Source organism: Cynocephalus volans, chromosome 3 (assembly GCF_027409185.1).
Source record: "Cynocephalus volans isolate mCynVol1 chromosome 3, mCynVol1.pri, whole genome shotgun sequence".
NCBI classification, from domain to species: Eukaryota; Metazoa; Chordata; class Mammalia; order Dermoptera; family Cynocephalidae; genus Cynocephalus; species Cynocephalus volans.
Genome location: NC_084462.1, coordinates 152,974,299 through 153,001,242, shown reverse-complemented (window position 1 = coordinate 153,001,242; position 26,944 = coordinate 152,974,299). Strand labels below are relative to the sequence as shown.

The 26,944-nt window shown below is 39.0% G+C and overlaps 1 protein-coding gene across 4 annotated transcripts in view; it reads right to left on the bottom strand.

The window, feature by feature from the left end:
* Positions 1-26,944, bottom strand: part of SIPA1L1 (signal induced proliferation associated 1 like 1) — a 131,538-nt gene that overhangs the window by 14,866 nt on the left and 89,728 nt on the right. For 2 of the 4 annotated variants that reach the window (XM_063088672.1, XM_063088673.1), the window contains exons 10-14: positions 21,974-22,120; positions 17,521-17,645; positions 15,233-15,295; positions 14,677-14,795; positions 10,775-11,217 (exon numbers count right to left, since the gene is read on the bottom strand). In XM_063088672.1, the coding sequence (XP_062944742.1) occupies positions 10,775-11,217; positions 14,677-14,795; positions 15,233-15,295; positions 17,521-17,645; positions 21,974-22,120 (897 nt within the window). The remainder of the gene's footprint in view (positions 1-10,774; positions 11,218-14,676; positions 14,796-15,232; positions 15,296-17,520; positions 17,646-21,973; positions 22,121-26,944) is intronic. The other 2 variants (XM_063088674.1, XM_063088675.1) reach the window with 1 other exon arrangement.

Sequence of the window (26,944 nt, the reverse complement as noted above, 5' to 3'; positions counted from 1 at the left end):
TATGGACGTTAGTTGATAACAGTGTGTCAATACTGATTCCCTAGCTCTGGCAAATGTATTACAGTAATAGACGATGAAGACGGGGAAGATGGTTGAGGGGATGCGGGAACTCTACACTATGTTTGCATCTCTTCTGTAAATCTGCAACTATTCTAATATTAAAAAGTTTATCAAAGAAAAGTAACCCCCCACAAACCCCCAAATCCTAATGGTTCGGAGAAAATATGTATCAGTGAAAATGAATATTGACAACCCCACCTCAAACTTTCCATGAAAATCAATTCCAGCTAGATTATATATTTCAATGTAGATCTAAAGTTTCTGCACTTTAACATGGAAGAATATCTCTATGATAAAGGCAGAGGCTTCTTTAATATCATAAAGGAAAGGATTAAACCCTATTAATATTAAGAACTTCTATTTATCAAATGACATAGAGGATGAGAATATATGCAAAATATATATCCAGCTGGATATTCTGGCTCTTGTCCAGAATATATAACTAACTCCTAAAATCAACAGGACAGACAACCCAACAGCTAAATGGGCAAAGATTTGAACAGGCATTTGACAAAAGTGGATATCTTAAAGATCAACGAACACTGGTGCTCAGCATTATTAGTTACCAAGGAAATGCAAATTAAAACTGCAGTGAGGAACCACACACCCAGCAGAACAGCTGAATTAAAAAGACAATACCAAGTGCCAGAAAGGATGTGAAGCAACTAGAACTCTCATACACTGCTGCTGGGAGTGTTACTTGTTACAACCACTCTGGGAAACTGGTTCACAGCCTCTACTAAAGATGAACATATTTATATCTTATGACATGGCAATTCCATTGCTGGAAACTCAAAAGAAATGCATATGTAAGTATACCAAAGGATAGGTACAAGAATTCATAATATCCCCAGACTGGGAACAATCCAAATGTTTATCAACAGTAGAATAGACGAGTTGTGGTGTGGTCTCAATATAAGTATAAAACAGCAATGGAAATAAACTAATGCTACCTGCAACACATGGATCAATCTCACTAACGTAATGTTAAAGACACCAGACACAGGCAACACACTAGTATGATTCTACTTATATATATAAAGTCCAAAAACAGGCAAAATGAGTCTGATTTTGAGAGTCAGGTCTGTGTTCACCTTGGGGAGGAGAAGCGAGTGCAGGGAAGGCACTGGAGTGGGGAGTGGTGTCTGGATGTTGGTAATGTTCCAGTTTTTGATCTGGGTACTGATTGCACGGGTTATGTTCACTCTGTGAAAGTTCACTCAGATGTACACTTATGACCTGTGCCTTTTTCTGTATGTATGTTATCTTTCAATAGAAACACTCTACCTACAAAAAAAGCAAAAGTAAATGAACAGAGGAAGGCCCTGTCAGTCCTCAAGGTTCTGTCAACAGAGTAGAGAGAGTGGAGTAGGGTGTGGGGGGAAGAATGGGACAGAGAGCACAGATGATCTGGAGGGTTTTCCACACTAATTGGGCCTTATGATTTCAGGCCAAATATAATCACCTCCTTTATTTTCATAATTAAGAAGGAAGAAGTGGGCTCAAACTTTGCAAAAACTATAATAAAAAAAATGACTAGTCTTACTCTAATCTCCCTAAAAACTTTTTTCCAAATATTTTTCCAGCTACAGAGAGTGAAAGAAAAGAAAACCTCAAAGGGCAACATAAATTTGAAAGCAATGCAATCTTACATCTTAATAACATATATTCCATTTGTTTGCTTTTAAAATTAAGAAAAGGGAATGCAAAATTCTTTCGTTAAGTGCAGTACATTGGATCAATAAGAACAAAATAATATTAGATATCTGTTATGGAAAAGAGACGAAAAGTGGAAAGGTGAACCAAAAGAAAGTGGGGAAAACACTTATAAAGATAGAGGCAGACAAACTCTCTTTATGAGAGCAACACTGGAGACCAGATTAAGACAATATGCATTAACAGAGGGAAAGAACATCTGCAGAGAGATGCTTCTGTCATGTAAGAATGTGTCCTCTGGACACTTTAAAACAATATGGTGGGCCTGTGGCTATTTGTCACTTAGGAACAAGATCTAATCTTTGCAGATTTTCCTCTTGACTATATCTACCTCCTATACACTTATAACATAGATCTGGAAATGTCTCAAGCCTGAAGCAGATTCTAATAAAGTGAAAAACAATGAATTATGGTCTAACTTACACATCTCTCAACTTGGATAATTATGTGCTTGCTCTGACTGCCTTGATTAGTATCTACAAGTGAGTGCAGGTGTGTTTGAATTACTACAGCTGGTTCTTAAACTTTAGCATGTTAAGATACAGATTCCTGGGCCCCCTTCCCACCCCAAGATTCTTATTCAGTAGTTGGGATTGGGGACCTGAGAATTTGCACTTGTAATGTGTTCTCAGGGGATGCTGTGGTCTGTGATCCATACCTTGAAAACCACAGTAGCAGAGGAGTATATGAACTGTCACATTTTACATTTATCAACATCAAGCATCTTGATTTGATAACTTGGGACTTTCAAAGACTAAACGCTTGGTCAAAATACAAATAATTAGGAGAACAGAAAGTAAATTGCATTGCCCATTAATTTACAAGCCATCCCTCCATGCTGTCAAAACAGTTATGCTGGCTTTAGCCATAATGTAGTACTGCACAAAAGGGAATGTTAAAGAAAAAGCTTAGAGATGTCAAAGGAAAGAACAATGTATACGATATATACAGTTTTTGGAGCTTGTTTCTTTCTGTATAAATTTAATCACTACCATTATTCTCCTGAGAGGCACTGAATAAGTTTTTGTACTAGATTATAATCTCTTTGAAGGCAGGAATTTATTTTTGTTTACCTAACAATGCTAGGAACTCAGTAGGCTCCCACTAAAATGTGTTGAACAAAGTGTCTCTCCTTAGCATGTGTCACTGTGTAGCGCACTATATATTTAATGTCTTTATCTTGTTTATGGTCTGTCTTCCCTGTTTAAATGTAAGCTCGATGAGGGCCGAAATGTTTTTGTCTTTGTTCGCTACCATATTCCCTATGCCTAGAACAGTCCCTGGCAATTGTAGGCACTCAATATTTGATGAAATATATTGTCAAATAAATGATAAATTAGCCTTCCCTTTTAACTGTAAGGAAGACTTACAGTAAGATAGTGTATTTCACTCATACTGTATTTACAACTAGATGATGCTTTATTTTTATTGCAAGAAATAATAAAATCCACAAATGACGCTTCTGTTAACAAGTATATTCTTAAAAGGACAATTGCTTAAATAAGACCATTGACCCTGATTATTGGTTTTGTGAACACGATGGCTGATACTAGCTCCCAGATGTGAAATGCCAACACATTTTTGTTCACTAATGGTTATAATCAAGACAGCGCTATTTAACAATTGATTAGATTTAGGGACACACGTACAAGTAAAAACAAATGAACAATCACTGGTATGTCTTCTCTCTTTAATGTATACAGCTCACAGCATGAAGTAAGGTACACAGGGCTCTAATTCAGTAGGCATGTGAGCATCACCTGGGAGCTCTCCTAACGTACATATTCTTGTGTCCTAATCCCAGATAATTTAATAGAGCTGGGCAGGTGTCTGGGAGATATGGCAAAACCTCATTCAAGGGTGCATACCAATTGAGAACTACTGCTCAAATACAGATGAATTATTCATATTGTTATGATCTGGTCAAAATCCAATTTCACATTGTCCAAATCAAGAAGGTGAAGCCATGGGGCAGCGTTTTTCCAGCCAGGGACTGTGCCCATGTGCCGGTGCTGATGTAAACATAGGGCACTGGGCTCATGTCAGATCTTCTAGAACACCAGAAATCTATATTTTAACAAACTTCCAAAGGATTCTCACCAGCCCCTCAAATTCTCCCACTCTAAATTTAGAGACTATCTCCTTCCTTCCCTTGTGGTTCCATCCCTGGGCTCAGCTGTGGGTGGGGGCTCCTTGAAGCTGAGCAACCCTGCTAACCTCAGACCATCTCGAGGGACGTGAGCCCACACACTTCACCTGAGAATCTCTGAAGTGATTTTAAGTGCAATACAACTAACATGGAGTTGTTAGCTTCATACTTTTTAAGGGGAACTGTGCAGCTGGGCTGTTTCATTATCCTGGAGATTTCATGTTAATTCAGTAGGCTGGAATTCCATTCTACCCATGGTGAGTTAAAACTCTTCAGAGAAATTGTGTAAAAAGGTAATGAGCCAATAATATGAAACAAAAAGAAAAGAGCAGTAGATATATTAGACAGTGACGAACGCAATATCTGTTACTTTTCTCATTGTATAAACAGTGAGTTTAACTGTAAGTACAGCCAGAATGTAACCACTAGGAATTTAGTTAGGGCATCCCCTGGATTCTACATGAAGAGACCACTAACTTTAATTTTTTTTATAAACTACAGGGCACTTCCCCTTTCCTAAAAATGGAACAACCTTAGATTCTGATTGGCCATGCCACAACATAAATTCTGAAAAGGAAGAAAGGATCCACACACATATGTATGATAACTTATATGGAAAGAAGAGGGGCAACAGGGTAACCAAGAATTGGGGATAGTCTGAATCTGTCCAAACTTCTCAACCTGACCTGATGCTCAAATGAAACCATGAACCAAATGCACTGCAACCTGGTAATTTCACATTCTTGCTTGTGCTGGAACTTTAGAGGAGGGGATGCTGGATGACCAATCTGCAAAAGGATGCCAGTCACAGCGGGTACTGCTTTACGAAAGAGAAGCTACGTTGGCTTGCTGACTTTGCAAAGGGATGAACCACATGATGCGGAGCCCGAATGTCATGAATCAAAGCCCCAAGTGCCAAAGCTATGAGGGCTGGAGAAACTGTTCTCCTTCTGCAGGAAAACATCTGCCAGCAACTGTCTGTGTGTTGAAAGCTGCCAAAGGAACACTTGGGGTCGTGTTCTATTTAGGCATGACACGGAGGGGAGGGTTTTAAACAGGCCAGGCCTGTTAAGGATGATATTTTCAAGAGGAAGAGAGTAGCAATTAGTCACCTGTCAAATGGCTATGGCAAAATCCGGGCAAAGGCTGAATGTTGGCCTAATACCAAGGGGAGGGGAGCTGATTGGGTTTCCTGTGATTGCCTGTACAAATAACAAATAAGCCTGTGGGTGACAGATAATATGGAGGATAATGACTAAGGAACACTCCTCCCACTGTGTTCAACACTAGCCAATTCTGTGCTATGTCCAATACTGTGCTCCACAATTCAGGAGGGCTTTGGGAGACACTAATTCCAAAAGATTGGGGGGAAAACGAACGAATGAAGTAGGGATGATTAAGTTGGCAAAGGGGACATCCAAGTGATTGCAATGAAGAAAAACTGTCTATCTGTAAGAAGCAAGTATTTAATAAGTACAAGAACACACTAACACACACAGCAAGGGGAGATGAATGGCAGGTGTGTGTGGCAGAAAGGGCCTCCGGGGTCCCTGCTGACCACAAGTCTGCAAGGCTAAGCTACTTAATACGGAGTTTGCACAGTATCTACGAACACGATCATTTTATTGGGCACAGCTGAGTAGAGTGGCATGTCCAGTTTTGGCATCTAAAAAACAAAAACGAAGCAGTAAGCTTCAGAAGAGAAAATACAATTACAGAATGAAACATAAGAGAAGTATAGGAGTTGTGGGAGGACATGCTTGTCACAGGAAAAGTAACTAGATAACTGCATTAAGGTAGGTGATGAAGAGCTTAACAAAGGAAATGACAGAAAACCTTTTGTCTTAAAAGGTCATTTATAGTTTGGAATACATTTGATAACCTTTTTTGTTCTCAACAAACCTACAAAAACTGCCATTTAGTATTTGGACCAGGCATTATTAGATTACAGATAAGGAACAAGCTTGGTGAAACTGTACGACTGGCCAGACAACACGCTGGTCAGTGGATCTCAGACTCTGGATTTATTTTCCTTATGTTTCTCTCTCAACTTGCCTGGAGGTGGAGCGCTGTGACAAAAAAAAAAAAAAAAAGAAAAAAAAAAAATTCTCCTAAATGACCACCTTAGTCAATGATCAATGTCCAACAACTACGTTAAGGCAAGTAGAGCCAACCACATGTTTTCATAATCTTAGATATATATATATATACATATAAAAAAAAAAGTGGTTCTCATAGAAGTAGAGAGTAGAGGCCAGGAGATGGGTGGGGGCAGGGGGTGGGAAGAGGCAGATTAACAGGTACAGTTACAGGTAGAGAGAAAGAAAAAGTTCTGGTGTTCTAGGCTAACTAGAACTAATAAAATTATACTGTATATTTCTAAACAGTTAGAAAAGAGGACCTTGACCATAATCACCACAAAGAAAACTGTTTAGGTGATGGATGTGCTATCTACCCTAAGTGAATCCTTGTACAATATATGCATGTGTTGAGATAACATACTGCACCCCACGAATATGTACAATTAAAACAAAACAAAACAAAACTTCATGTTTAGGAAAGACTCAGCTAGAAAAACCATTTATTCTCTCTTAATTGTATATTTAATCTGCAGCTAGAGGAAGAGGACAAAATGTTGAGCAGGGAGAGAATTTTTTATGTACTGAAATTACTCAGAAAGGTTGTAGAATCTCTCCTCTTGAGATTATTTTTTCTCTTTTTTTCTTCAGTAAAGCAATTACATAAATTCTCTTCCTGGTAGGATACTTTAAAAATGTCAAAGAATGGACTCTCTGCCCTTTCTGAATTCCTTCTGGCCTTATGATTTAATGGCATTTGGAGAATTTGGGCTTACCATATCAACTGGATGAATGGATTAGTTGCTTCATAGAACAGAACAATGACAAATGTTTTGTTGGTGAGTTCTGCATCAAGCATTAGTGGCTTGACAGAGGGTTCATTTCCTCAATGTTCACTTGAAACTTCTACCACAATGGTTCTATTTGTCAGTCTTTGAGGTTATTAAAAGTAACTAAAGTTACCGATAAAATAACCACCAGTCCCCATAACCTAGAAGAAATGTGTCAAGATAGCTTAGGCCAGGTCGCCTGGAGTTCGGCCTTCGGAAAGCAAAACAAAATAAAATCATGAATGTTTACTGGATGCAGGGCCACAAAACAAAAACTACCCATTAAGGTGATCCATCCCCAACAACAGGACTAAGGCAAACAGGGCCAGCCACATCTTTTAAGAGAAGTTCTGGTTTTGTAATTTTAGAGGTTGTGCTTTCAAATTCCGAATTAGTCCTTAATACTTAGAAAAATAATATTCTCACTTTAAGAAAAAAATATAGAAGAGAGGTAATTAATTGTTAGTAATTAAAATTTTCCTATACTCTCAAGAAGCACACAGCTTTTCTGGCATGAACAGTTAACTTCTTAGGTCAACCAGAAAAAGCCCATTCATAAGACTGAACTGCACTGACAACTGTGGGCAGGCATTTTTCTTCGTCTTTAACCAGCCCCTCTAATGAATGTCAGACACTGACCAACATATATATAGATCCTGATTAACATTTGCATATAAGCTGTTATAAACTTCCTGCTTGTTATACTTTGCAGATTTAAAAACTTTAATATAGTAATGGCATCACTGAAACTTCATGCTGCACAAGGACTTTATGTACACTCTTATACCTACACCTGTACATAAAAGCACTACAGCTCTGTGCAAATATTGACACGTCTGTACAATAAGCTCTGAAGTACATTAGTAGTTTTCTAGAAGAGTCAGGAGTTGAGGGTCTATGTAACTTTTGAACTGGTTTATTGGTAGTGGCCTTGAGTCATGAGGCAGAAAGTGGCAGTGAAAATGCCCATGTGATCATGGAAGTGGGCCCTCACTGGCTACCGGGTTCTGAGGGGGCCCAGGGAGCAAGAGGAAGGAATTTTGAGAATGGCTGGCTGGCTAACGAGGGTGGGCACAGAAGTCTGGACACTAAAACAAGTTGGGGCAGTATGTTACGGAAGAGATGAGTATGTGCGAGTACAAGGTGGGGTTTTTAGCTTTATAATATTTTGATATTATAAATATTTTTCCAACATCAGAAATACTGTTGTCAACAGGACTAGAGCACTTTATAGTAATGGAGGAGGCCCCATGAACTTGCACTGCCTACTGCCAAGGCCAGAACTCCAAGAAAAAAATGAATCCAGCTGGTAAAGAATGTATTAAAATTAGAACTATCTTCACCTCTGTGTTTACCACAAATCATTTTTTTGAATGGTTCATTTTAAGATCTAAAAGTAAAACAGCCATTACAAAAAAAAAAAAAAAAAAAAAGATTTTTAATCCCTCCCTATATTTCCAAGCTTCATAGAAAATACATGTATATTATAGAGAGAAACACTTTGGAGCAATCAATAGACTTTTTAAATTGCAGAGTGTTATCAGTGTGCATGGCTTCTCTTAACGACATTCAAATATAACAACCCTATGTAATTACCAGCCCACATTAATGCAGTTCTCATGGGGTGCCACAAAAAAACCTGCACAATCAACAGGGAGACTGGAGGACAGAGGGGATAGGAACAGAGCCCAGCCAGAAATATGCAATGGAACTTAATCACTGTAATTTAGATTTTGTCACCAAGTCCCAGGTACAAGCTCTTTTATGCACTGTCGAGAGATCTCCACATTAATTGCTGTTCCTGTCTTCTGAGGACACAAACACTCTAATTTGCTATGATTTTAGTTTCTCTAGCAATATGCATTTGGTGGCTAAGTCCCCTTTTCCTCAAGAAAGAGAAGGCTGCTAAAGCTCTGATTATCTAACTCACTCTGCCAAAATCAACAGACTGACATCACAAGCACCCCTATTTACCAGAGACTAGAAATGAATGTGACTCAGCCTATCAGTGGATGGGAAGTCCTGCCACCCTCCCCGAAAGGCCACATTCTTTTCTTCTCTAGTAAGTTCGACTTTCAAAAGAAGAGTTATTTCTAAAGGATGATTTCGATGATTCTGCATGGCCACTTTGAAGCAGAAAATTTAGATAATCCTTTGAGGCCTTCAGGCAGCTCCAGTCAGCACATTTGGATAATGCAAACCCAGGTGCCTATTTTTCAAAGGGCTGTAGATCCCCTGGGACTTGTTAGATAACGGCAGGGCCCCACGTTTTGTGCTTCGGCTTCATGGGCCCACCTCTCCGCAACCTTACTCCATGGTGATGCCATTCTAGAAAAGATCTCTATAACTGACTTTCTTCTGCCATCATCAAATTAGACCACAGCTACATCTTCAGACGGAACATCATTCTCAAAAAAAGGCATCCTCCTTTCAAAAAGAACAATTAAAAACCTAAGAAACAGGAGTGAAGCAAAACCTAGAAACCACAGAGAAACTATTCTAATCTGAAAAATGTTCTAAGTCAATGCACGGTCTGTAGTTATGAGGTGGTGGGATGTGCCAAAAACAGCAAGCGAGTGTCATAATTCTATGTCATGTGATTCCATGACTATATTATTATGGCATCAGATGCCCAGCTTTCTGCTCTACTTTTCCAAACACATGCTTTATCCTATTTGAACCAAACATTCTATTTTCTGAATTGTGGAATTACTGGGATGCCTGGTAATCAAGAATACTGAGACTACGTCCCCAATTTCATTTTTGCTCAGGGTACATGGGGCTTCCGGACCTATCAGTCATTTTTAAATCTGCGATGTGATAGTGGTAAACAGAAACAAAACTCATGAGATGCTTCATGCCACTGGGCCTGAGATTTTAAAAGAAGGGAAGTTCAATCATCTTATAAGTAAGAATATAGACAAAATGAGGAAACTGAATATTAACTGATCAAGTTAAAGAAATCCAAATTAAGTAGAGGATGTCTTTTTTTGCTAAGGTTATCTGGGATTTACTGACAGATTATGTGCCTGGATTTCCATATAGTAAAACTAAATTAAGCTTCTCTACTATTTTTCTTTAGGGCATGATAATAAAAGAGACCCAGAAGACAGCAAGGTTAGATGCTGTCACGTAAGTTGATCAGTGACTGACAACAAAGGTAAAAGGAAAACCACCACTGAGCGTTAACAGGCCTAAAAAGACAGCAACAGAGTGCTTCCTTCCTAAAAGGAAGAATCTTGTCATACTTTGGATTTTAGGTTCAAATCCAAAGAAGGAAATGAAAAATAGTATTTATTTTGTCTAGTGGAGTGATCTCCAAGGATACAAGGGAATATGTACTTTTCTATTCTGAAAGGTAGATGAAATATGTCTAAGTTTAGCCACATTTTTCTGTTGGACACCTCCCACCCTCACACATCACTGTCAGGAGCCAATTACTGAAAACAGATTATCATGCAGAAGTGGGGTAAGTGATGTCAGATAGGGAGGCAGTGTAAAGGATGTGCTTGGCTCTGTAGAAAATGCTGTTAGTCTTAGAAGACCACTTTCTTTTAAAATTATGGTCAAGATTTAAAAAAATATCTTCAAAAGACTGTCCCAGTATATATTCTCTATCATTAGCTGAAAGCCAAAATTACAAAATTCCTCTCTAATTCTAGTATGCAGTTAGAAAAACTAAAAAAAACCCAAAAACCAAAAAACAAATCCAACTTAACAAAGAATAAATCTGCAAATTTTTCTCAGAGTTTAAAATAATACATCAGGAATGTAGAATTAAAGTACTTTGCTGGCAAATAAAAAGCATTAAATCTGTAAAAGAAATTGTCACTGTATGAAAACTCTCCTTTCTGCACACACTACTGAGCACAGTAAGGTGAGGGCGGGGACTGGACTAGGACCAGGCTGGGCATGGAGCGGCAGCATGGCAGGGCGGTTACCTTGTGTGGGAAGCAGCATCACTGATGCTGAAAGTGCTGTTCTCCCTTGTCAGAGGGTTCGGGCCGGCTTGGCTCTTGCTGTGGATATCCAAGCTCAGGGAGGACTCCGCTTTCCGGTCCATGCCGTGGCCATCTGTCTCTAAAGTCCGGTCTGCCACGGAGATCACTTCACTGGAACTATGCCACAGGGGTGCTACCTTCTCCTTGCCTGGCCCTGAGCGAGGCGATGCTGTGGCAGCCCCCAGGGAGGCCGTGCTGCCATGGCTGGGGCCGTAGGAGGTGGTGTCAATACCACTGTCAGCGGAGGTGCCTTGCAGATAGTTATAGCTGTTGAGTTCAGACTCTGTGCGGTCCCCATCATACCACTTCTCGTCACTGTGGGCACTAGATGCGTTGCTGGAGAGGGTATTGCTACTGGAGTGGCTGGAGTAGTGGCTATCAGACTGCAAGGAAAACATGCTTAAGTGCAAGGTTTTACTTCCTGAACACCAGGAAAAAATGATGGGGAATGGCACTGTGACAATGTCTAGATACCAGGTTCTCAAGGCAGGAGGTGTTTGGAAAAACCTCTGTGACTCTGGCCCATTCGGTAGTGTTCATGGCAGAGAGAGTGAAAATGGTTTTTTTTTTTTTTTTTTTGGAATTCATTTTTCATTACTTGACTTATGCTAAAATATCAACAGTATTTATTTAGATAATTTTAATCAGAAAAACATCTACATTTTTCATTAAAGCCTTTAAAATATTAATATAGAAAGGAAATGACATTTCCAAGGGGCTTTTAATTAGAAAGTGTCCTTGATTCTAAAAGCCCTACTGCTCAAAGTAAATGTGAGAGTACTTTGAAAAGTTCATGGAAAGATTCGTGTTATCTTTAAATTTTGTTTTCCCGTGAACTTTTTTTTTTACCCTTGTAGAGGATGAATATAACTTATCCCTAAAGAGATTTTCTTTTCCTTCCCCAATTAGCATCTATTAGGAGATACCTTTCTAAGAACTGCTGTAAAAAATTTATATATATAGACAGAGGTGGCAAGATATTTCAATGGGGGAAAAAGTTAGTCTTATCAACAAAAGGTGCTGGGACAACTGGATACACACATACAAAAAAGAATGTAGTTGGATCCTTACCACATAGAAAAATATATTCAAAAAGGATCAAAGATCTAAATGTAAGAGTTAAAACTATAAAACTCTTACCAGAAAATATAGGTGTACATACATCTCTGTGACCTTGAGCTATACAATGGCTTCTTAGATTTAGCACCAGAAACAAAAGGAAAAAAATAGGTAAATTGGACTTCATCAAAATTAAAAACTCTGTGCTTCTAATAACCCAATTAAAAAATGGGCAAAAGATTTTTTTCTCCAAAAAGGATATACAAATGTCTAACAAGCACACGAAAAGATGTGCAATATCATTAGTCATTAGAGATGCAAATCAAAACTACAATGGGATACCACACACTAAGATGCCTATAATCAAAAAGGAAACAGTAATGAGTGTTTGCATTGTTGGGAATATAAATGGGGTGGCTGCTGCGGGAAAACAGCACTCTTGATATCTACCCCCCCAAAAATTCCACTCTTGATATCTATACAAGAGAAATAAAAACACATGTTCACACGAAAACTTGTACATGAATGTTTATAGCAGTCTTACACATAATAGCCAAAAAGTGGAAACAACCAAAATGCCCATTAACTGATAAATGGATTTAAAAAAGGATATATCCATACAATGGAATATTATTCAGCCATGGAAAGGAATGAAATACTGATCATGATACAACATGGATGAACCTTAAAAACATTATGTTCAGTGAAAGAAGCCAGACACAAAAGGCCACATATTACATGAGTTTATTCATATGAAATGTCCAGAATAGGTAAACCCAGAGAGAGAACGTAGTTTAGTGGTTGTCTAGGTCTTGGAAGGGATGGGAAGGATTCAGGGGTGACTACTAAAGGATACAGGGTATTTTGGGGGGGGTGATAAGAATGCTCTGGAATTAGATTGTGGTGCTGGTTGCATAACTGTGAATATATTGAAAAAACCACTAAATTGTACACTTTAAATGGGTGAATATTAGTGTATGTGAATTATATCAATTAAAAAACATGTACAGAATCCTTTCTACATAGTGGCTCAGATGCTTAGAAAGAACATTTATATAGAATTTACCAAAGAAATAAGATTTTTAAAGATATCTGAATAAAATAATATTTTAAATCAGAGGCAGGCAGGAAGTCGAATTCTTTCTACACAGTAGCTCAGATGCTTAGAAAGAACATTTATATAGAGTTTACCAAAGAAATAAGATTTTTAAAGACATCTGAAAAGATAATATTTTAAATCAGAGGGAGGCAGGAAGTCCAGATACTTTTTGGAGATTAAGAGAAAAGAGGAGAGAAGAAATCGTGTGTGATATGTACTTTGATCTGTTGGTGAAAGAAGAGGGATGCTCTTCACTGGTCAAGGGTTAGGGCATAAGGAGGACAGGTCAGTTTCACCTCAAAGTGAAACATCTGTTTCCCTTTAAAAAGAATTTAGTTACTTACTGGGGTTACTCTAGTTTTTCAAGAACTTATAAAGTACTGTCATAAACTTTCATTTACTTTTAATAGCGCAGAAATTCTTTAATTCTGGACCTATATTATCAAATATGGCAGCCCTGCCATGTGTGGCTACTGAGGACTTCAAATACGGCTGGTTTGAATTGAGATGTACCGAGAGTGTAAAGTACATAATAGATTTCTACAGAAATACAATGTGAACCACATACATAATTTAAAATTATCTGGGCTGGCCCGTGGCTCACTTGGGAGAGTGTGGTGCTGATAACACCAAGGCCACGGGTTCGGATCCCATATAGGGAAGGCCAGTCAGCTCACTGAGTGAGCGTGGTGCTGACAACAGCAAATCAAGGGTTAAGATCCCCTTACCAGTCATCTTTTTAAAAAAATTTAAAAAATTTTCTAGCAGTTAAATTTTAAAAAGTAAAAGAAGAAAAAGGTGACATTAATTTTAATAATATATCTAATGCAATCTGTCCAAAATATTATTTACCATGTAATCAATATAAACATTATTAATGAGAGAGGGAAATTCACAGATTGACTGGGGTGATCTATCATTTACAAGTAGAATTGTGACAATATCGCATTTCCTCAGTAAATCTCTCTCTACAGGGCAAAGTGTTTTTTCAGCTTCAGTATTCATTACGCTAGAGCAAAAGTTATATGGGCCTTCTCATTAAAAGTTCTCTGAGCATCTTACATTTTAGCACATATAAAATACAGTATTTCCTTTCCTATAGAATGACATGAATAGAAATACCCATTCTAGCAAATACACAGACCAAAGAAATCAACTGCATTACTGTGGGGGTGGGAGGTATGAAAACCTCATATTTCCAGTTCTACCTGTCAGTGATAAGGGATTGTGTATTACTATGGTAAAAGAACAAAAATGTGTGCAGCCATGGAAGATGTGATAAGCAACAGGGCGATTGCAGAGGAAGCTGTCTATCTCCTTGACTGATGCTCCAACCACATCTCATGTTTGTAACTGTGTAAGCATATAAAACCTATTTCTAGCAACGTTTCTATTCCTAACAGTTTAGGATTGTTTGTGATTGTATCAGATGACCTTTCGTGCAAACCCGTAGGGGTGGCAGGGGTAGCATACCTATGAGGAATTACAGTTTATCTCAAAGCAACCTTAGGGCCATGGCAGAAGACATTCCAAGGCCATCACAGCAAATGCCCCCCTTCTGCCAGGGTGACTTCCTCTTTCAGCATGCAGAGGAAAGAGTAGAACAGACCCATACCATTTTCACATTGCAAGGAAGGTACATTATTAGGAATCCATTATTTTTATAAGTTTATAGTTAACTTACATGCCCTTGTTTGTTTGGAGATAAATGAACCACTGGATCCTGCCGCATTAATCTCCCACTGGGGCTCTCTCGGAAAGTTGGCAGTACCTTTGATACTGCTGGGAGATGGCACGTTGGCTCTGGAATATAGCATAGGACATTATGGTGCAGGCACTAAACAGACACAAGCACATGTTGACAAATGAAGACGGCTTGCCATTGCATCTTTCAGTTCACTGACCAGCAAACTCTGAATTTCAGCAGTAAGCTTGTTAAGAGTCTACACAATAGACAGCATGTCAAAAACTAAGTGGCTGATGGATAAAGCTTGCAGATGGTGACAACATGTCACATCATACACATTAGCATAGCCAAGAACCACCAAACCAAAGGCCATGAACAAAGCAGCAAAGTTCAGAATCAACTTTTGGTTTGGGGGGAAAGTTTAGAATATAAGGATTAAATTTATGAAATTCACTCTTTGCAAAGTGTGGCTAACCTAGCTTGGTCTACATTACCTAGACAGGCATGGATGCAATCACATGTTACTTACCATGACACTTTGGAAATATTTTACCTGTATATTCATGCTGCTCGAGGACAAAAGAATTGAAATCCTGAGGTCCTCTATAACTGTAAGCTAAGCACAACAGAAAAGACACACAGCAACTAGTTTACTTAAAACAATTGCTTCCTTTTGGACTCCAAGGTGGTGTTCAAGATGGGCTTCCAAAAGTGAGAGATAAGTGGTCTATCCTCTTTAACCTACCTGTAGCTAAGAGCAAGAATTCTGGATTTCTGCAACACCCTTCCTAACACGTAGAGGATCGGGCAACATACTCCTTGACTCCAACCAGAAAAACACCCATGGAGATGAGTGAGCCAATTCATTAAGCTAAATGACTATCTCCACCGTCAGTAGGGCACTAGTTTATAACCCACTGATATACAAAGACAGGTGGGCCTGCCTAACAAATAAGACTCTCTTAAACATTCCCAACTGGTGCAAATCATTAGAGAAGGTTGTTGCTATAAACTGAGTGTAAAAAGGATGGCCCCCTATATACTCTTTATCGAGAACTGAGTAATGAAAACATAATAATTATTTTTCTTGAATTCTCTCTTATGTCAGCTAAGCCCTAGATTCCATCTGATGTGCCGTGGAAAGGCTGAGTTATTCTCCTGGAATGCTGGAATATAAAAAAATCACAAAAATCTATTTTAACATTTTATTTGAAGCTTTGGATTTTGAATGCAGAAAGGCCACCACGTAGACCTCCCATACTGTGGTAAAAAAGGCTTCTCTGGCAGGCTCTAGAAGTATCTTATAAAAAAAAAAAAAAAAAGGCATACCTTACTAAAGGAATGAACAAATGTGTTAAGAAGATGCATCCATATTCATTTAAAAGTCTTACCTCTTAATAGTGGGATGCCACTAACTAAAGTGGAGGCAAGGAAAACTAGACTAGAGGGAGGTTTGTGTGAGAGAATGAATATAGATCTAGGAGGGACCTGGTAATTACCCTTTCCAGTCCCAGGAAACCTTCTCACTCCCCATGTGACTTCACAAGGGGGAAGCATGACACTGTGCTGCACAAAGGGCTCGCTGGCAGCACTGTTCAAAGCCTGCTCTAGGAGCCAAAAAAAGCCACTAAAGCCATGCTGAAGAAGGGATCCTTTTCACATGTGTCGTTACGATCTCAACAGTATCAAAACATATGGGATTAAAAATACTATGTCAAGAGCGGAAAAGCAGATCAGAATATGCTCAGGTTTTCTGTGTTGGGGGTGGGTGGGATAAGAGTGGGGAATGACAGATGGCTTCAATAACAAGGCACATCTCACTGAAGTTACTGGAACAAAGCATGTCTTCAGAAGCTAAGGATTATACTTTTCTTCCTCAACTCCTGTCTTTTATGTGCACAGTTAGTACATTTTCTTGGGCATAGTCATTAAAACAGGACAAAACAATAAATTTTCAGAGACGATAAAAACTTGGGTCTTTGCCTTAAAAGTTTATCTTTTTTAGTCCTGCAATTTACATCTTTTTATCCCACATTAATGTTAATGCTACCAGAGATAAAATAAAGGAGAAAAAAAAAAGTAACCTAATAGTCTAGATTCAAGTCCTTGATGTGCCAACTATGTTGATATCAAATCCCTATTACTGTGTTGAAGCTACTGCATTGAAACTTAACCTTGTTTCATGGGAAAATTTTATTTTATCAACTAGAGTTACAGTTGTCACTGCAGAACAATAACACATATATAGAGAGAAAGGACTAAGCACCAGAAATCCAAATGAGGGCTCACTAGAGCAAATCTTTTCCATCCAGCTGTTTTATACTGCTAAGACATTTTCTTAGCTGATAGCTTAATAGCAGAGTGGAAAGATTTTTGAAGAGCACATAGGGGAGGAAAGAGATTCTAAACAAGCTACAGAAGTGACTAAACAATAATTGTATCTCTGTCCCACTTCATACACAGTTTTTTGGTTTTTTTTACAACTCAACATTAAGAATACCAAGGAATCTCTCCAGGCTCTTATACTAGGCAATAACAAACAAGGGGAGAAGGTACTTAGGACTTGTGCAGTTTGGTAGTCTGGTCTTTTAATTTTGGTGCTGAGAATAATCCCTATGTCCTTTTTATTTTTAAATCTGGGATCACTTAGAATTCCTTGACTTTTCTCTAGGTCTTATTTGTTGCTTTCATTTATACATCATCTAACAGAATTAATTTGAATTCACATTTATTAACTATGGCTGTCTTTTACAACAGAATGCTTTGTTAACATAACCAAGAGATGGCCACAGTCACCTTGCTATAAAAGCAACTTGCTTTCTGTAGAAATTAATTACTTACCCATCTGGTCGGCAATGCTATCCTCACTTCTTTGCCAGCTGGGTGTGGATTTTCCACTGCCACCAATATCTGACTGGGTGTTCTGCCTGTCAATGGAGGCTGGGGATCTGCGGCTCACTCCAAACCTGTGGTAATTCCCCCAAACAAAGGCAAAGACAACATCAGGGACCTCACCCACGAGGGGAAGGGAGTACTGGGTGTAATGAACTAAATTCCAAAGACAGGTATTACTGGTTTTGGCTTAAGTGTCTGTACTTGTATATGTATCCTTGCGCATGTGCACAAAGGTACGGGAATGTATATGTTATGGTCAATATACATCACTCTGCTGTATGAAAAGTATGCATGTTATTTATATAAACTGTTAACAGGGGCAGGAGCCATTAGGACTGAACCAGCCTAAGACATGTAGAGTAAGATAACCAAATCTTCTAGCCCTTGCGTAGCCAAGCTCAGACTGTCGCTGACAGCCACAGAAAAAATTTCACAATCTAAATGTTCTAGATATAGCTTTCATATTTTGGGGGTTTATTTCTCTTAATTTTGTAATTTACTAAATCACTAAGTCATTCACTCTAGGAACAAGTATTTTCTGAGCACTTGCTCAGTAGAAATTGCTTTCAAAATGTATACATTTTAAATTGCCTTTGGGAAGAACAATTTGGAAGTAGGTAAACTGGCATAAATAAAGGCAAATGTCTATTTCTGGAAAGAACATTTAGCTATTTAATGAGCCAGTTTTATTTTTCCCTGTGTAGAATAATAATATATGCTTAATTAAACATATGCCTTGATTAGCAATATCAGCAAAGTAAATACTGACTGAGCCCAAGAAATAGGGTCAGATTTTAAAATTCAAAAATTCATGTGGAAATTTACTAATTTATATATGATTGTTAGTGAAGCTATGAGTACTCTATACTATAAAAAAGACTAACCAGGGTTTGAATCAACAGGTGCATGTGACGAGTGTCTTTCTTTCCACTACAGACTGATAAGCACATGGGCAGAACCAGCAAGAGGTGTGTGGAAAGAGTGGAAGAGGAGGAGATGAGGAATAAGAAGACCTCAAGTTCCAACTCCACCACTTAATGTGACTGAACAAAGCCACTAAATCTTTGTCTCAATTTATGTGTAAAACAGCAATTCCATTACATGGATCCAAGGAGAAAAATCTATACAAAGTATCTGCAAAGTAGAAAAGGCTATAAAAATATTTATTTTAATAAAACTATTATTACGTCATCTCCCCAGTTACTTTTGCACAAATGCTGTTCATTTATATACCCAACCACAAGGCCCACTCCACAGCTACCTTGCATACTGACGCAGCTATTATTAAAAACAAAGACCTTGACCTTGATTTAGGAAAACTTCAGCGAAAGGGCATATAAAAAAATGATTCATAATTATGCTTTTTGCCATCTGCTCACCTCAGAAGAGTGAACATTCTCAAACTGACCCTAAGATCCTACTTCAAATCTGTACTAAATTAAGATTCTAAAAAACGAATGAAGATGAAAGAAATGGGTTCTAATCGTGCTTTTACGTTTTGGTAGCAGCAGAAACTAAAGATAACGTTCTAAAGTTCTGAATTTAAAGCTGAACGCTTTTCTGACTGTTTTTATATAAACGATGAGGGAAGCCTCTCTTTAAAGAGTTGAAAGAAAAGCATCTTTACCCAGTGAACTTTCCTGACTTTGCACACGCACATCCTCCATTACTGTGCGTCAGGGTGTTAGGGATGCAAAGATCCAGTCCTTGAGGAGCTCAGACAAAACATATTCTCAATTTTACATTGTGCTTCTTTCTGAAGAGCTTAATTGTGCCTTTGTTTAGAGGAGCACTTAATAGTTTTAAGAGTCACAGATTTGAAGGAGTTTCTAAGTAATCATCTGGCTGACACATGACACATGTGCAGTGACCAAGAACTCTGCCTCATGAGGCAGTCCACTCATTTTCAGGGCAGGCCAGCGGCTCTGAAATACCTTCCTCACAATGGGCTGGAACATTTTCTCCACAACTGTCATTTACCAGTCTTGGTTTATTCCCTGGACTAAGAGTGCTGGAAGAAAGCTACTGCGGCCTCCCCACTTTGACAATTCCCACCCTCAGCATGCACATCTCAGTTACGTTTCTCACACATGGTCGCCAAGCTCCTTATTCACCAGCCCCTCTCTTTGGACATGCCCGGCCTTGTTGGCACTCCTTAAAGTGTGTGGCCCAAAAATGAATTTTCCAAGGAGGGTAGAACAGGCCCTGTGTCTTTAAACAGTGTTGCTTTTTAACCCCTGTCATTCCCATCCTAAACTTGTACCCGTATCTTTTCCCCCCATTCAAGTAGAGCAGGTATTAGTAATTACTCTATTAAATTCCACCTCTCAGCTAATTTGGATAATCTTAACATCCTAACACCAGGGAGTGGGCAGGCACATGTCACACAGATGCAGACACTGAGCCCCTGCAGCAGAGGAAGGACGCCAGAGTGGCATGCGGCATTCACAGGCAATCACTGTGCACTGACCTACTGTTATGACATCATGTCTCGAGCTTTTCAAAGCTGAACATTAATAAGCTTGCAGCAGACTACAGGCACTCTGGCCTCACAATGTACTGCACTGTACAAATCCACTTCTACAGGGGTAAGGTGTAGAGTAGATATAATCATCTTTCCCTTGGCAAAGGTAGTTTGCAGGAGCAAACCTGGCCCACGAGCAATGCATGTGAATTACATAGCGAACCATGTCTCCGGCATCGCTGAAGCAAAGATTGCTTGGGATCTGGAGGAAAACACCAGATCAACATTTTCTGTACAAGGTCACCCCAGGTCAGTAAGACATTATACAGTATAGTAAATAATACCAGGTAACCTCACAAACAAGGGGAAAACCTTCAATACCATCTATGGTAGGTTTAGTTACTAAACATCGAGCTGAATAATTACCACCTCATTGACAAAAATCAAACAGCATGGGCACTGGAGTCATGTTTTTAACATTAATATTCACCAAAACATTAATGTTTCAACTCATTATTATTATTTTTTTTGGCAGCTGGCCAGAGTGGGGATCCAAACCCTTAACCTCAGCGTTATGACACCACGCTCTAACCAAATGAGCTAACCAACCAGCCCTCAAACTTAGTTTTTTGGTATACACTTAAAATATATGATAGAAGAAAACAATGCTTTATTTTTTTGTTAGCTTATTTATATTTTATTGCTGTACTAACAGTGAAGTTGCAGTGAATTCTTAGCTCTGAAATCAAACCAGGCCATTTAAAATCAACTGATTAAAACAAGAAATAATTAGTCGGGCATGTGGTACAGTACAATAACATGTAATTCATAAACCTTTTGCAGAAGTGCATGAAAAAGGACTAAAAATTTTTTCTAATTGTCACTGAAGTAATTAAAATAAGAAAGGTGCATTTTAGACGGGCTACCAAGAAAGTCCTGGGGGAGATAATGGGGTGGAAAAAGCATATTTTATAGTGGTTTTATTACCTACTTTCTGCTAACATAAACATTCAGCAACAACAAAAAAATCATACATAATAACTGTAAAAACAAATACTGTAAATTAAAAATACCCATTATGAGGGTATTATTACTGTGAAGGTAGTGAGCATGCTTAACTTTGTGATATGGTGAAATCTCAAGAAAATAGCCAAATCATGTGTCCATTTGTTAAAAATATATTTGGGGAAAACACAGAAGGCAAACATAAGTTTTTATAAACACCTCTCATTTGATTTTGAAATGGTTCAAGTTCTTGTCAAGTTCCTGAGCGAGAACTCCCAGCAGGAAGTCTTTGATGGCTCTGTCACTCTTCCTCTGGGCAAAGGCAGCCTGTGTGTACCCTGTAATGTCTTGCTGATAATTACTTACCAGCTTCAGACATTTCAATTTTTTCCCCCTCTTAGTAGCCTCTAAAATCACATACATTTAGCTTTTTACTTTTTAAGTCTCGTGGAAAGCAAATAGTCACTTTTGGGCATTTAGTGTTTTCCAGAAAGATTTTTTAAAAAATCCACAAAAGACTTAAAGTGTAAGACAAATAATTTTAAGCTTTGGATGTAATTATCATTTCCCTCATGTTAATGGCAATACACAATCCAGTGAAAATTCTGAGTTCACTCTGGAAGAAATATTAAGAAGTGACAAAATCTGTACTGTGAAACTAAACAATATAGATAATGGAGAAACTAATGCAATTTGATTTCTCCACTGAATTTTCTATAGAGACTAGAGAATGATAAACTTCCTAAGAAGTATCTTGAACCAGCCACCAAAACATTTTTTCTATCTAGAATATTAACTACATTTTCCCTTTCATTCATCTGTAAATTAATCAAGGCTGGCTGAATGGAAATCATGTTTTGTGTCTGAATACAGATGAAAGACAGTGATGTCAACTGGGACCACGCACAATGGGACAGACGGCATACCTACCCTTCGGGCATGGATTTTTGTCTGTAAGTGCCCCCCCCAGAGCCAGTCTCACTGGATGAAGACAGGTTGCTAGGGGAGTTACGACATTGGGATCTTGCTAAAGCCATGGATGAGACCGTCACATAGATGTCCGAACCAGGAGACAGCCTGCATGTGCAAACCAAAAATATGAAGTCAACAATTCAGAGGGAAAATCCCAAGGCAATGCATGATGGATACTATCATATAAATGTGACAAAGACAGCGACTTCATGGAGATAGTGAAAATGAAGCCAGCTGGAAGCCTGCAAAAGAAACCTCCTCATAAAACTGCTCCCTACGGGAACAGCTGGAACTGACTTGAAGGGGGTGGAGGGGTGTCAAAAAATAACAGGGGAAAAAAGATCTAGAAAACAAGGATGCTTCCAAAATCTGCCAGAATTCAATTGGCAGAATTGCTCATGCAAGTTTCCTAGTGTGGCAGAGCAGAGGATAATGGAACCCAGGTGACGTGAACAGGGCAATTAATTCCAGGCTCTAACACTAGCCCTCCCAAAGTATATGACCACAGTGAGACAGTACAATCTTTGTATGCTTTTTTGTTTTCCAATTTTAATACTCAAAGTCTGGGATGAATATTCATATTTTGCTATTTAGTATTTCTAATTTTGGTTGATAGTATCATGAAAAAAGTATTATAGAACTGTAGTTAACTGAATTTAATTAGAATTCCTGAAGTTATACAAAATCACAGTAGAGTTGTGCTCTACATGGGCACCTAATGTATCTATTTGTAAAGTTATGGATCCTTCACCCTGCTGACTGGCTATCAAAGCAGAAACCAGAGCTTTGTGGTCAGGACAGACACATTTTCTCCTGTACCTTCACACTACTCTAGCAGGCAACAGGGCAACCACAGTTATATTAATAAGTGATGCTGATAATTGTGACTAGGTGTAAACTGAACCTTAATAACAATGATATTTTATTTCAGAAGTAAATGCTGGCACTTGACTTTCGCAGTAGGACAGGTCATTTCCATTTTATAACTGAGGAAGTGAAATCTAAGTCATTTGTTCAAGGTCAAAATAAGCTAGGCCTTTTGATTCTAAGTCCACTGCACTCTATGCTAAAATACTGCTGCCCCCTAGAGAAGGCTGGGTTTTGTGTTCTTAATAACATAGCTTGCAATGGGTCTGCACAGTCAGACAAATTTGCACAAAAAGCTGTCTTAAATTCAAGTCAAAGTATGGAAGCCTTGGGACAGAGCCTGAATAAGGCAATGTCCTACAGAGAACCTATGTACCTTCTGTAGTAGGGCAGGATGGGATTTTAGGTACAGGCAGCTGACAGAAGGGACAAGAGAATCAAATTGAGATGCTTTCCTAATAGAAAAAGAATAAAGCTATATACTAAAACATGTAACTCCCAAATTCATCCATGCCCAGGAAGCAGATCTGGTTTGAGAGCCCAGATTTCTCTCCAGCTGTCTCCCAGACGTCTCACTGAACACCCTCACCAGAAACTCACATCAAACCTGAGACACCCTGAGTACTGGTCTTGAAAACACAGAGACAAAGAAGGTATCTGGTCTCCATCCTCCTGACGGTCCTGAGTTCTGTCATCTCCAGCCTGGTCTCCCGACTTCCAGGCTCTCTCTAGCCCATCCCTCCTCTTCCAAGTAATCCGACTGCTAAAAGCCTCTCCAAAGCTTCCTGCTGCCTGAGGGATAGAGGACCAAATCCCTCGCACCCTCTCCAAGCCCATGGCCCCTCTGACCTGAGCCCATCCTCGCATCTAGCCCTTTGAACTACCTCCACGTGAGACACGCCCAGTGTGAGCCAGTTCTCATATCCTGTTGCTATATCCACACCTTACTCATCTTGCTCCCTCCACTTGGAATGCTTTCTCCCTTTTCTACTCCCACAAAACCCTTTTTCTCCAAGGCCCTATTCCAACATCATATCTCTGAATTCACAGAAGAGAACCTCCTAAAATCCCTGTCTGTTCTTTACACCATTATAGCATGTCCTATAGAATGACTGGCTTTATGTGTATCTGTCTCCCCAACTAGATTGTGTCCTTAAGGGGCAAGACTGAGCCTTATCTATCTTTACCTCTCTGGGTGCTTTTCACATGTTTTTTGAATGAAGGAGAATCCCTACCAGCAGTTTATATAATAAAGAACAGAATAGGGGCTCAGGACAAGGGCCCACAGTTATATCAGATGCCCCAAGCCAGAGGTTCTCAACCACTGTGGGTGTAGCTCAAATGAAAAATCATTGGTCACTAATAAAAAAGTGCCAAAATTTGTTAATAATTTACTAAAAACAATTAGATCAGACTCAAAGTTAATATGACTTCTTAAATGCAAGAAAAAGGGATAGAGTTACAGGTGACAGCATGACGTCTAAGCCCAGACACCCTTGTGAATATCATCAATCTTACACAGAATGACAAGAGAACTTACTGACAATGCCTGCCTTAAGTGGCGTGAAATGGTGACTTGGGGTGCTCATCTTTGGGGAATGTGATGAGAAACAAGGAAAACAGGCAGTTTCTAAGCTTCTCCCGCTACCATCATCGATCTTTTTCCTGCTACACAGACTCAAATACGGACGGGCCACACAGCTGTAATCCTCATTAGGATGCCAGGTTCCGACTGGGGTGTGGGGGGACAGCTATGATGGGGCCAGAGACTAGTGGAACACTAGGTCATCCATACTTTGGGTAATCTGTTTTGATAAGAGAAAGATCAAGACATTTACCTGGGTACCATAAAATAGATGTCCATTTACTCTTTTCCACTGAGACATCTCCCAAATTTCTCACTATTTATTCTGGAGTAATTGGAAAGTGACTGGAGTGCGGGAGGAATAGAAAGAGTCAGTTACAAAAAAAGAAAACCGAGTAAGGATTGAGGAATGGCACAAACTCAAATGCAACAAGATACTATACAACTTCCTGCCTTAAGAGTTGGCTTTTCTATGCACCTAATATAGAGAAACTTCACATACAGACTCATTTTGCAGCTGCTTGGATTTTCTTACTGTGAAGAGGAGGTGGTGTTACAGAAAAATGGAAAAAAAGGAGATGGCAGTAGAATGCTAACACAGTAGAGGCCAATATAACATCTGGGGGCCTGATGATTTTTAGACATTTTGGGGATAAACAAGTAATACCAACGAATTATATTTATAGCGAATGTTAAAATGTTTATGCTTCTATGAGGAAGTGACATGATTCCATAGGAACAGTCAAGATGTAACTTTTCTATTTGTATTTAGAGCTTGCTTTTCTTTTCCTGTTCTCCAAAACGTACATTAAGCTAAATTATCTCATGCTAGTTCTTAACCTCAGCACTTTTATTTGGCAAATGTATCAGAAAATTCCATTTGGTTACTGGAGTTATCCCAAAGTGAAAAAATAGCATTTCCAGAAGGCCGGCATTCATTCCATCCCTTTCTTGCATTTATGTAACTCAATAGTGGTTTGTTTTCTGACTGTTCACATACAGAACACACATACAGCAACTGATGGAATACCACCCAAATGTTTTAACGACTCTACATGTATATATGGTAGGCAAAGAAAAATACAGCATTAGCCCTTATTCTGGTGACTTATTATTCTTTCCAAATACTCTTAACTTGACAGCAGCACACAAATATCATTTGAGAACAGCCCTAGGTTCAGAGGGTAGGAGGTGCCTGCCTGAGTACTGGCCAGTCCACTTCTGCAGGGAGAGCCTGCGGCTCATCGTTATTGGAAGTTAGGCTGGCTGCTGTCCTGCGGCTTTTAAGAGGAGCTTCAAGAACCTGGAGCAGTACCCCCTCCCAACTGGCTCACACAGGAAGCCAGCAGGTACACCTCCTGAATCTGTCTGCTCAGCCCCATCTCACAAATGTAATCTGTTTTAAGGGTTGCTGAGTCCAGTGAAGCTAGAACAAGATCACAAGACTCTTCTTCTCTTTTGAAATACATGTAGATCTTTCTGCTTTAGTCTTAAAGAGCCCCAAATGTCTGATGTTAATGCCCCAATAGGTTTAGCAGACGAAGATTAATACCTCTTTCAATTGCTGTGAGATCTTTCAATTCTGAGGACTATAAGCAATAATCTTTTTTAAGAACACTCTGGGCACTGTCAGAAAAGAGTTTTCTAAATCTTTTAACATAAATTTCAGAAGATTCTCTTCCCTACCTTTTAATAAATTTAGTCAAGAAATAACTACATTTTTTTAAATAACTGATACTAAATGTTCTCTGTATCTCCCTATTCCCTCGGCAGAAATAAAACACCAGGGCTTTTTGATTGTGCCAGGAATGCAGCAGTTGATAAAGTCATGATCATCAGGACTGACAGACAATACTCCCACAGTCAGCAGGACTACACTTAACACCAGCTTTTCATTTACATGCAGTACATTTCTTTTCTTTTCTTTTTTTTTTTTTAAAGATGACCGGTAAGGGGATCTCAACCCTTGGCTTGGTGTTGTCAGCACCACGCTCAGCCAGTGAGCAAACTGGCCATCCCTATATAGGATCCGAACCCGTGGCCTTGGTGTTATCAGCACCGCACTCTACCGAGTGAGCCACGGGCCGGCCCTACATGCAGTGCATTTCACTGTGGTGAAAACAGAGTTCAAGAGGCCAGACTTTTAGGAAGACATGGTCTAATAGGGTCAATATTAGTTCCTCATTTTTCCAGAAGCATTTTCACATCAGCATAAAAGGGAGAAGTACAAAAAAACCCCCAGGTTTTGAATAAAATAACACTTGCCCCCCTCCCTGCCACCATGAATTAACTTAAAGGACTACACATATAGTGTTGGCATTAATAGACTCTTATTAAATTGACCATTGTTGAGTATACTAGTTACAGTTTATCAATTTATGGGTAAGGAATTCTCAGCATCTGGGTAGTTCATGGTAAAATATTTTCCTGATGAAAATAGGATGAATTACATGTCTATTTCCTGCTTTTTTACTCCA